The sequence below is a fragment of the Ylistrum balloti genome, unplaced genomic scaffold, assembly GCF_031769215.1.
Source record: "Ylistrum balloti isolate Yb309-2 unplaced genomic scaffold, AGI_CSIRO_Ybal_v1 Utg369614, whole genome shotgun sequence".
NCBI classification, from domain to species: Eukaryota; Metazoa; Mollusca; class Bivalvia; order Pectinida; family Pectinidae; genus Ylistrum; species Ylistrum balloti.
In genome coordinates this window covers 1,169,801-1,182,111 of record NW_026781888.1, presented here as the reverse complement: position 1 = coordinate 1,182,111, position 12,311 = coordinate 1,169,801, and the positions used below count along the sequence as shown (strand labels likewise).

At 38.9% G+C, this 12,311-nt stretch overlaps 2 protein-coding genes across 2 annotated transcripts in view; both read right to left on the bottom strand.

Moving 5' to 3' along the window:
- Positions 1-1,035: 1,035 nt before the first annotated feature.
- Positions 1,036-5,611, bottom strand: LOC132547608 (uncharacterized). The gene is made up of 2 exons (XM_060211395.1): positions 5,540-5,611; positions 1,036-2,163 (listed from the first exon to the last, which is right to left on the bottom strand). Exons 1-2 carry the CDS (start codon positions 5,609-5,611, stop codon positions 1,036-1,038), a joined length of 1,200 nt encoding a protein of 399 aa, XP_060067378.1.
- Positions 5,612-10,940: 5,329 nt separating this feature from the next.
- The window catches only part of LOC132547827 (uncharacterized), a 101,352-nt gene continuing 99,981 nt past the window's right edge, over positions 10,941-12,311 (bottom strand). The window contains 1 exon segment of the mRNA XM_060211633.1: positions 10,941-12,076. Within this exon segment, the coding sequence (XP_060067616.1) occupies positions 10,941-12,076 (1,136 nt within the window).

The window sequence follows — 12,311 nt, the reverse complement described above, 5'->3', positions numbered from 1 at the left end:
TAAAATTCAATATATCCACTCTCGACATTTTGTTTTCCCGATCAGTCCCAACATTAAACATGCACAACTAGGGGTCAATGAGAGGCTACTAATGTATGAAGTTTGGGAAAGGTCAAGGTTTCTCAAGAAACATCGATAACAAGAATTGTTTAATGGCGATGGACAATTTGGACAACATACAATCTACTGATGGTAGGATAAATATAAAGACCATAGAGAGTCTTTGTAATATGGTGGAAGTCAACAACATCAGGAACCTGTTAATAATTTTCTGTGACCTGTGACAGTGCTAACAGCGGTCGTCCTTCTCGATATAGGTTACACTTTGTTATATTCTTTTTGACACAACTTATTGTCAAATTTGTAGTGAACAGCATACTTATTGGAGGTTCAACATCGTATTCATCCTCAAAACCCATTCTATTACTGTCAGTCTTAACGCTCTATCATTTGTGTTCATTGTGTGATACTTTGACATAAATCACGAGTTCAAAGCGCCTCTCGTATGCCATAAATTTCCTGTATAACAAACATGTTTCTCACGTGTGACATCAGTCTTCTGTCCGACAAGTCTTACGTGTGACATTAGTCTTCTGTCTGACAAGTCTCACGTGTCACATCAGTCTGCTGTCTGACAAGTCTCACGTGTCACATCAGTCTCCTGTCTACCAAGTCTTACGTGTGACATCAGTCTCCTGTCTGACAAGTCACGTGTGTGACATCAGTCTCCTGTTTGACAAGTCTCGCCTGTGACATTAGTCTGCTGTCTGACAAGTCTCACGTGTCACATTAGTCTACTATCTGACAATTCTCGCGTGTCACATTAGTCTACTATCTGACAATTCTCGCGTGTCACATCAGTCTCCTGTCTGACTAGTCTCACGCGTGACATCAGTCTTCTGTCTGACTAATCTTAAGTGTCACATCAGGCTTCTGTCTGACAATTCTCACGTGTCACATCAGTCTCCTATCTGACAAATCTCACGTGTGACATCAGGATAAAGGTGACATGTCAGCAATATGACGTTAAGTTGTCTATTTCTTAGTCTGTACCACTGGGTAATACTCGTCCATACGGATCTCCCCGAATATCCTTTTCATCCCGTATGGTTTCTTCAGTCTCTTTTCTGTTGTTACTTCCCCGTCCTCGTTTCTACTAAGTAGTGTAAAATAGGAGAATTCAAACGGCTTCGTAACAGTCTTATCCAATGGAACGTGTTTGAAGTATTTGTTGCGCGCATCTCTAAGAGCACGCATGTACACGTTTCTGTGTAGATTCTGGTCCACTGAGTACTGATGCATAGCTACCTGGCTCTGCTGTTGTTTGTGTTTCCGGCGACCACTTGTGTTTTTACGGACTGGAATGAGTGCAACATCCGGATCGTCCTCCAAACACTCCGTGTCCTGGTCAAAATCTACAGAAAATTGTCTTTGTATAACTACAGGGGAATGTTCCTTCTTCGGCGTTGTTTCTGAAGTTATGACAACTTCCGGTTCCTGGTCGTGATCAGTTTGAGGTAGTTGCATTCTATCCTGCACGTGAATTGCACCCGACTGGTCTATCCGGATGACAGAGGGCTTACAATGAAATGTAGTGGTGGTGTTGTAATCTGACGGCTGATTGGCAGCGACCACAACGTCAATGGAGTCTTCACTTGGTATATCATTCACAATGGAGATCACTTTAGATTTGTTGTCAATATTTCTGACCGATTCTTCTCGAGAGCGGTGGCAGTATTGTAATCGAACCAACCCTGCCTTAGGGATCGTTACGGTCTGTCCTCCCGGACCCTCAGTGTCAAAACTACTGTCCGAGGGAACGGAAACGGCCAGTTTGGTATTTCTATGGAAACGGCTAACAGGTGTCAAAGGAATTCTCGGGAAACGAATGTCTGTGTCATTATAGAGAACTGGATGGTCATTAGACCGAGAAAACTCCCTTCCACCGCGGGATTCGTGATCAAACTCTGAAAATAGAATATTGTCACTGCCAAGTAATCGTTGAAATTGCGGATTGCCTCCCTCGTTGTTTCGCACATTGCTCCATCTGTCGCTCAATGCGCGGGCTTCATCAACGGTACACACTCCAACAACAGGTTTTCGTCTCGTGGTGGGTGTCTGACCAGATGGCTTGTACAGGCTACAATGGCTTCTCCGGCGGTCCTAAAACAAAATCAAAGTACTCAAAGTACTGAGGACATAAACGACAAAAACTATTTAAACTATGATTGATGTGAATGCTGTATTTGCTGTAAATAGTACACAAAATTAAGGGTTCAAACACTAACTAAATCAGAAAAAGGTGTAAAAGGAACAAGGATAAAACTGAAATCATGTACATGTAACAGGATATTTGGAATTTGCATAAAATATTTATTATACCACAAAGATTAAATATTGTAAATTCATTGGCATTTGCTTAGACCATTGTAGTTAGATGCTGATAGTGATAGAAATAAAACGAATGAATAAATTGTTTTGTTAACTTAGTGAAACTTTTATCAGTTTTTTTTGTCCACAATCTATGAATAATTATGTGTAAAATATGTTCCTGTATCAAGCTTTCCTATAACAAGGAGAAAGTGTGATGAGTCTATTTTTCGAAGGTTTATCACTCGGTCATACGCTGGATACAACACAAGGTCATAGGTTAACTGAGCCTTTTGTTCACGAACAAGAACCGCTGAACCGATTCAAACCAAACATGGTCACTGGCATCAAAACCGGAAGGGACAAAAAATATGTTTCCCATTCTCTGGGGTTTACGACAAGAGTCAAATACTGTGAAAACATGTTATTTTAAATATCTCCCTAGAATTCTTCTTATGATTGAAAACTTTATTTAAAATTAAAAATTATTTACAAACAACACAACTAAGAAACAAATGAATTCAAAATTATTTTTTGTAAATATCCAAGTTTCATTAATATGAAGAAAATGGTTTCCATTTTCAATAATCGTTAAATGTTAAACGTTGATCTTATTCTTAAGTGATCTGTCAATATTGTTGTATTACAAGTTACAACTTCATTTACTCTATGCCATGCTTCCGGTTTTCACTGTCTGTATAACTTACATGTATTAGATTTCTAGGGCATTTTTGTGTAATTTAATCATACATGAATTACTTTGCTAGATTATGTAATTAGTCAAAACTTAATTTGCAAGCCATGTTTCAATTCTTACTTAGTAAAATGACCTCTTGTTTCACGCTATATGCTATATGTAAAAAGATTAAAGCCGTCTTTTAATTGGAATATATATACACATATATTCACTGGAAATATGTAAAATTATTAATGCCGTCTTTTGATTGGAATATATATACACATATATACACTGGAAATATGTAAAAAGATTAAAGCCGTATTTTGATTTGAATACTGTATACATTGTTTCCTGTCATCACACGTTTACCATCTATGTATATCTATAAGAAAGTAAATTGTGTTTGGTTCCTGTGCCTCTATTTGCTAGTTGCTGATGTCGGCAATCTTACATTGATTACAAACGTGTACAAAAGGGAGGTGCCCCCTTATTTCCAATAAAAGCCAATACATACCTCTTGACTAGTATGTTAACAATGGCAGACGTCAACCAGGCAGTACAAATCATCATCAAAAAGACATTTCATACGACCATACCAAAGACTCACCCTGAGATTGGTGATCACAAGGGAACGCCTCACTGACGGCATAAAAGGAGTTGGGATTGGTTTAAAATGAAGCCTTGATATCGCTAATCCGTTCAGAAATTATAAACAGTTAGGGAGGTAGAGGTCCGGTCACTTTTGCCAATTGAAACTTCTAAGTCTTCTTCACATCTAACAGGATATTTTAACATAAACATCTGATTTCAACTAGGATAATTCCATCTAAACATAATTTAATCATCTTGGTGTCATTTCGTTTCATTTACTGAAGAGAGAACTTTACTTTGGATAGCAAGCGGCGGTCCTCCCGTATGTTCAGCGAAGTAGCCACCAGCTAGACACCGCCTCAAAAGACTAGCTGTTTACGGGATGAAAAACCCACTGAAACGCTCTCTCATAGAAGAGGATGTTTCATCAGTTGCATTTGTTTGTGCTCAATCCACTTACAACCTTTATGATAATGAATTATTCAAGCTTAAAATACAATCTGTTCACTACTGCTTGTAAAATATTCAGGTATCACTCCCTGGCATCTACGTAGTTGGTGATTTTTGCTGGATCAAAATTCGGCCGACCATTTCCTATGTTACTTTAATACTAAATAAGTAAGCGGATTACATAGGTAAACCTGATAATGGTCAGTCACCGGACCGCGTCAGTATCGACCATCGACTTACAAGTGAATAACAAAAGACCTCCCCAGCATCACTGACTTTGTCTTGTCTGTCTATGACCTATATACACTCAGCATCACAACCCTTGTCTTGTCTGTCTATTGATCTTGCTACCCCCAGCATCACAAACCTTGTCTTGTATGTCTATTGACCTTTATACACCCAGCATCACAAACCTTGTCTTGTCTGTCTATGACTTATATACACTCAGCATCACTGACTTTATCTTGTCTGTCTATTGACCTTTATACACCCAACATCACAAACCTTGTCTTGTCTTTCTATTGACCTTAATACACCCAGCATCACTAACCTTGTCTTGTCTGTCTATGACCTTTATACACTCAGTGTCACAACCCTTGTCTTGTCTGTCTATTGACCTTGATACACCCAGCTTCACAAACCATGTCTTGTCTGTCGGACCTTTATACACCCAGCATCACTGACTTTGTCTTGTCTGTCTATGACCCAGCATCTACACCCAGCATCACAAACCTTGTCTTGTCTGTCTATGACCTTTATACACTCAGTGTCACAACCCTTGTCTTGTCTGTCTATTGATCTTGATACACCCAGCTTCACAAACCATGTCTTGTCTGTCGGACCTTTATACACCCAGCATCACTGACTTTGTCTTGTCTGTCTATGACCCAGCATCTACACCCAGCATCACAAGCCTTGTTTTGTTTGTCTATGACCGTTATACACCCAGCATCACAAACCTTGTCTTGTCTGTCTGACATTTATGTACCCAGCATCACAAACATTGTCTTGTCTGTCTGACCTTTATGTACCCCGCATTACAAACCTTGCTTTGTCTGTCTACGGCCTTTATACACCCAGCATCACAAACCTTGTCTTGTTTGTCTATGACCTTTATACACCCAACATCACCAACCTTGCCTTGTCTGTCTATGACCTCTATACACCCAACATCACCAACCTTGTCTTGTTTGTCTATGACCTTTATACACCCAGCATCACAAACCTTGTCTTGTTTGTCTGACCTTTGACATCCATTACCTCAGACTATGTCTTTATCGGATGACCTATATACACCAATCATCACTGACCTTGGCTTGGTTGTATATGACCTTTTGACCTTTATATGCTCAGCATCACTGACCTTGTATTGTTTGCCTGAAATTAATATATTCAGTATCACTGACCTTGTCTTGTTTGTCTGACCTTTATACATCCAGCATCACTGACCTTGTCTTGTTTGTCTATGACCTGTAGCAGTGACATCATGTTGACGTGGTTTCTCCATCCGTATGACTGCATCGTGACCCATTAAAAATCACGGCATCGCTACCTCACAGAAAGGTGGTGACCAGAAGTGGACATGTTGCCGTGGTGACCGGAATGAAACTCGACCGTAGACTTTTAAAATCGCTTCCACAAGACCCACTGGGAACTTCCTCGTAATGATGATTGTTTTAATAAACTTCCTCAGCTAGATCATCATCTATTTCACCTCCAACAGTTCGTATGTAATTTATATCCAAAGACCGACGTAAGTTGAAGTGGGAAGAGTCCACCCGTCGCGGTACAAAGAAATTGTGTATTTCCAAATAAACGTTTATTCGCCTACTAAACAAAACACATCACAAAGTCTCCCACAGATACAAGTACCCATCAAACCAAACAGGTACTGATAACCTACATAATCGCCTTGGTAAACATTCTAAATAAACTTAGTCCGCACACGTGTGAATTCTGAGTGACCAGAAGATTGATGATGTTTATTCAGTGTACTGTTGTGTTTCCCAAACGGAGAGTAATTATAGCGTTAGGAAGGCATAGCGTTACTGGGAAAGGCGTGACAGGGACCCTAATGTTGGCGCGCTGGTAACCATGGACTGGACGACTCTCGAGGGCTTTCCACTCCCGACTGTATGTCCATATGTTTAGTTCCCTAGCTTTGTCATTGAAATATCGTGATTCATCCTACTGGGGTACATAGGCTAACGATAGTTGTGTTGATATTTTTATTACATAACAGTGCGTGTAGGCAATCTGTCATTGAGGGTATTAAACGATTCACAGTGTTCACAATACCCGAACAATTTTCTACACGTTTAAATTGAGCATTGAGTATTATTGTGTGAATGTAAAAAAAAAACCTTTCACCTCTTATGGCTCGGCTCAAAACATGACATCTACAGACACAGCGAGATGGACATACTGGACATGTCTGGACACGGACTGACCGCATCAACTTCACGATAGCAGATACAGAGTAAGAGAATGTCGACGTCAGTGATAACACTATGATTAAGTTAGGTATTCCGACTGTACAATGATAGAGAAGACGAAGTGATTTACTTACATATATCACTGTCGTGTCTGGAGACGCCTGTCCATTGACCGTTCTAGCGCTGACGGACCTACTTATATGCTTGTCTGGTTGGGGCTTACGGGGTATCTGACCAAATTCTTCAATAACAGTGTTTTATAAAAGTATGCATGTGCTTGATGGAGTCGTGGGAATTGTACTTGTTCGACATGTTGACCTGTCAGAAATAAAGTGAAAATGTGAATTCAGCCACCTTAAAGGACATACCAATACGGCGAATGATTAAGTCCAGTCCGTCCGACCTATTCTTTGTTCAGACGCACTCCTTCCACTCCGTGATGGCAGGCTCCGTCTAGTGATTAGTGACATACATAATTAATCAGCTGGTAAAATATCTCATTAAACACCAGATTTGCGTGACTATCACACAACAGTACACCGTGCCTTTAAGTATACAGGTATCATTAAAACTGGTCTCATTAAAAGGGAGAAAGCCGGCAGGGCACAGGGTCGCGGAAGGTACTTTGGTGAAGGTAGGAGGCGGTGCTGACCGAGTGATAGGACGGTGTTAACTTATGTCAAAAGTAGACTTGAATATGACGCATTCCAGTGACACTTTCTTTATTTTGACGTCATGTTACATTCCATTATCCCTCCTTCAAGAAAGACGTCATGGATACACCACCAAACATGGCGTCACAGACACACGTGAATGTCCTACCTCCCAGTCTGACGTTACGGACAAACGCGATATTCTACCCGAGTGGACAGAAATATCCACACTTCCGGTGAGGGTAATACACCTCTATATTGCCGGGGTACGGCAGCCTGCAGGCACAGAACATAAACGTGATAAACTGGCAGTTGTAATTTTGAAACATGAGAGACGTGACTGTTGATATTGACAGCTGAAGAAATTTAATATCATTGTAAGACACTATCAGGTAATCTTTTTTAATGCTTAATAGCAATGAGTTATCATTTCGGTTGTATAATGTAGGATAGGAATAGGTCAAAATAAAAACAAAATCGTCATTCATATTTATCTTTTTACTGATATATTTCTAGTATGTTTTAGATAAGGTGTAGATAGGACAAAGAAATCTTTACCCGAGGAGGAGAGTTCCACCGTTGTAACCATCAGCAAAGTCTCGGTCTCCCAGCATGACGTCATGGACACACGTAAATATCCTACCTTCCAGCCTGATGTCATGGACACACGTAAATATCCTACCTCCCAGCCTGATGTCATGGACACACGTAAATATCATACCTCACAGCATGATGTCATGGACACACGTAAATATCCTACCTCCAAGCCTGATGTCATGGACACACGTAAATATCCTACCTCCCAGCATGATGTCATGGACACACGTAAATATCCTACCTCCAAGCTTGATGTCACGGACACACGTAAATATCCTACATCACAGCCTGATGTCACGGACACACGTAAATATCCTACCTCCTATCATGATGTCACGGACACACGTATATATCCTACCTAACAGCTTGATGTCATGGACACACGTAAATATCCTATCTCCCAGCATGATGTCACGGACACACGTATATATCCTACCTAACAGCTTGATGTCATGGACACACGTAAATATCCTACCTCACAGCATGATGTCATGGACATACTTAAATATCCTACCTCCCAGCATGATGTCATGGACACTAAAATATCCTACCTCCCAGCATGATGTCATGGACACACGTAAATATCTTACCTCCCAGCTTGATGTCATGGACACACTAAAATATCCTACCTCCTATCATGATGTCACAGACACATGTAAATATCCTACCTCACAGCATGATGTCATGGACACACGTAAATATCCTACCTCCTAGCATGATGTCACGGACACACGTAAATATCCTACCTCCCAGCATGATGTCATGGACACACCTAAATATCCTTCCTCCCAGCATGATGTCATGGACACACTTAAATATCCTACCTCCAAGCCTGATATCATGGACACACGTACATATCCTACCTCCCAGCTTGATGTCATGGACACACGTAAATATCCTGCCTTACAGTCTGATGTCACGGACAAACGTAAATATCCTACCTCACCGATTGATGTCATGGACATACTTAAATATCCTACCTCCAAGCATGATGTCATGGACACACTAAAATATCCTACCTCCCAGCATGACGTCATGGACACACGTAAATATCTTGGACACACGTACATATCCTACCTCCCAGCTTGATGTCATGGACACACGTAAATATCTTACCTCCCAGCATGATGTCATAGGCACACGTTGATATCCTACCCCACAACAACTAAACTGACATGATACAAGTTTTTCCATCAGTACAACAACTAACCTGACATTTATAAAGCTAGAAACACCTTTCCACCAAAAATCAAGGTCTTCTGACTTTTAGTTTACTGTGTTTTACTAGTTTGACAAATGTCACCTTGAATATGGATCAAGGAAATGTTTTTGTCAGGCTCCATCCTAGCAAATTATCATGCCTCTATGCCTTCTTGTTAATGAGGAGTCATTCAAAATTTTAATAAATTTGACCCATGTGACCTTTAATTGCTTTCCATAATTTTTTTTCTGGTTTAGGCAAGGTGAGCTTATAAATGATATGCATGTCTGATACCAGATATTTTACATAAAAACTCTTTGAATTCATGCCTAAAACTAGAAAAGTGTTTCTTTATTGTGTCCATGGTTTTAAATATCAAACTGTAATGTAACAACTAACATTTTTCTCACTTGTAACAACGTTTATGATCAATTTCTTGTGACGTATGTGGTTTTCCAAGCGAGTCTCTATACACGTACAGACATAAAAACAAAGAAACTATTACCTATTAATTTTTTATTTTTCCACATACTTGTTTTACAATTCAGCAGTTTGAGAGAAGTTACATGTTTAAACAAGATTTAAACAATATCATGTGATTTACGATTAGGAATGTACCGTAATGATATTAAATATTAAATATATATATGTATCCATCCTTCCATTTTTTAGTTTAATTTGAATACCTTCTGTATAAAAACATTCTGTTTGAAAAATATTTCCATAACATTATTTCTCAAATTTGGTATAAATAGACATTTTATGATGTAAATATACCTTAGACTTTAAGCCTTTCTTATGCAATTTCAAAATATGATAAAACTGAAATCTGGAATGATTTTAAAAGTTCAGGATGTTCAACGGGCTGGACACAAACACTGAAATAAACACCTTAATACATATCAATATGTAGCAAATAAGTGTTAACATTAATTACCTTTCAGTCTGGTTTCTGAAATTTACACGTCAATCCACTTATATATGTATGAGCTAAGCTATAACACAGCCCCCTTCCACATTGTTTCAGAAACAATAATGTATTTCCTAGCTCCTTTGTGAGAGTATTAAAAATGAACCTAGTACAGTTAAAATTTGCTTTAAGTTGAACAATCTACATGATTTATAAACTGTAGTAAACATTAATGATGTTTATGCATCAACAAAACGAAAATGAAATATTTTTTAAAATTTTGTCCTGCAGTTGGAATATTAGACCAAGCCGTCGCAATATTTCATTCAACATTTTTCAGCATATTGGAATATATATATGCTGATATATGACCTGAATTTGGTCACAAAGCTTAACACACCAGTCAGATAGTGAAATGTGCACAATGGCACCAAATACAGCACAAAAACCGTGTGTGAAATAAATCCATTTGTACATATAAATAGAGTAATTCTTTAATACGACATCCTCGTCAGTTTGGTAGTCAAACATGAAATTCTGAAATGTCAAGCGTTTTTATATCATATCTAAATTTATAGCAGTTAATGCTGATAAAACAGTAAATATATAACCAGGCACTTCCAAAAAATTATCATAAACACCGATCAATATGATGCTGATGTAAAGACAACAGTATGAAAGAAATGGAAATGATGAATGAAAAAATATGAAAGTTTTCTAATTATTTTAAATCATCTTTCACACTGAATATAGAAAACCTGGTGTTGATATTTCTACAGACAAAGAATACAAAGAAGATGATCAGGCACCAGTAGAATGCTATCAATGTCCAGTATTTAACAAGATAATATCAAACATCAGCAGTAGGGACTTCGTGTTTAAAAACACACACAAGAAATTATCACAGAAAATATGTAAGAAAATAAAACAGAAATAATTTATATAAACATACATATACCTATTTATAATACTGTACATATGTAGAATGTTTAGCACATGTGGACGGATTTCATAAACATCAGTCTTCAACAGATTTTTGCCTTTCTCATAAAGTCTAGGGGTCAGTTGATCTCTGTGATCCCTGTGATAGCCGTCTCTGTCCTTGGTTTGCTGGACTTGCTTGTGACCTTTGGGATGCAACTGAAGGTCGTCTACTGCCTGACTGTGACCTTTGACCTGCCACATCGTTATCAGTACTTTTGTTCACACTTTCCTTAGAAGCACCTTTAGACATTGTGCCAGCATTGTTTACACTTTCTTTTGAAGGAGCTTTAGACAGTTTTTCAGATCGGTTTACACTCTCTTTTGAAGGAGCTTTAGACATTTTTCCAGACCTATTTACACTTTCTTTTGAAGGAGCTTTAGACAGTTTTTCAGATCTATTTACACTCTCTTTGGAAGGAGTTTTAGACATTTTTCCAGACCTATTTACACTTTCTTTGGAAGGAGCCTTTGATAATGGCTGTTCATTTGTGTCTTCCATATTGTCTTTGTTATCAGAGGTCACAGTCTCCTCTTCTCTGTCTGACCTCTGACTCTTTGTCTCATTGGGGTCAGGGTGCGTTGTCTCATCCTCTATCTCCATTTGTGTGACAGGATCTTCATGTTCAGAACGTGGTCGACTGTTCTGTTCTGCTACTTCAAGTTCCTGTGAAGTATGATGAGATTGTTGGCGTGACCCAGATTTTGACCCTGGAGTCTTATTGCTGCCTCTTGATGGTGCAGGTGATTTGGTAACGACTTGTTCACGTGGAGACACTTGGGCGGACCCCTGTTTGGTATCTGAAGATTTTATACTTCCTTTCGGTGTGTTTATACTCGTCTTGGGGCTTGTTTTCCCAGATTTTTTCGGTGTAGAGCCTCCTGTCTTTGGTGTTAGTTTTCCATCACTTTTCTGTTCTACACTCTTTGCATTTTCTACCTCTTCTTCTTCTTCTTCTTCAACCATTAATGGTTCCTTACGAAGACCTAGTCCCGCAGGAAGTGGTGGTGCTTTGGGAGTCATTGGTCTGTATGACAGTTGTGTTGATTGCTCCGATTGGTCAATATCTGTAGTTGTTTCCTCAGCAAGCCTGATAAACTCCTCTTCCTCTGAAGCAAGCTCCGACTCTTCTTCCACAGTCATCATCTGGGGAGCTCGTGTCAGCATCAAGTAGGATCGTGACTTCCTCACACCATCCTCTGGTAGTCCTACAGAAGTTAATTCAACAGTCAGAAAGACATTACAACTAATCTGAGAGTACTAAATATTTAAATTTATAATTTAGATACAAGGATTTTTTCCTGGCAATGCTGTATATAATGATAGATCAATGTGACCAATATGACTTAATATCACCTTCATTCCAAGATAATACCAGTGGAAGTTTAAAATAAATGTTACAAATACAAGGACATGAAAGTCTTTAAACATTTAGTGGATAAA

Coding starts and splice junctions, on each gene's coding strand:
- LOC132547608 (XM_060211395.1), bottom strand. CDS start 5,611: ATGCAGTCATACGGATGGAGAAACCACGTCAACATGATGTCACTGCTA. Junction 2,164..5,539: donor TCATAGACAAACAAGACAAG/GTCAGTGATGCT, acceptor ATTTTGTTTTAG/GACCGCCGGAGAAGCCATTG.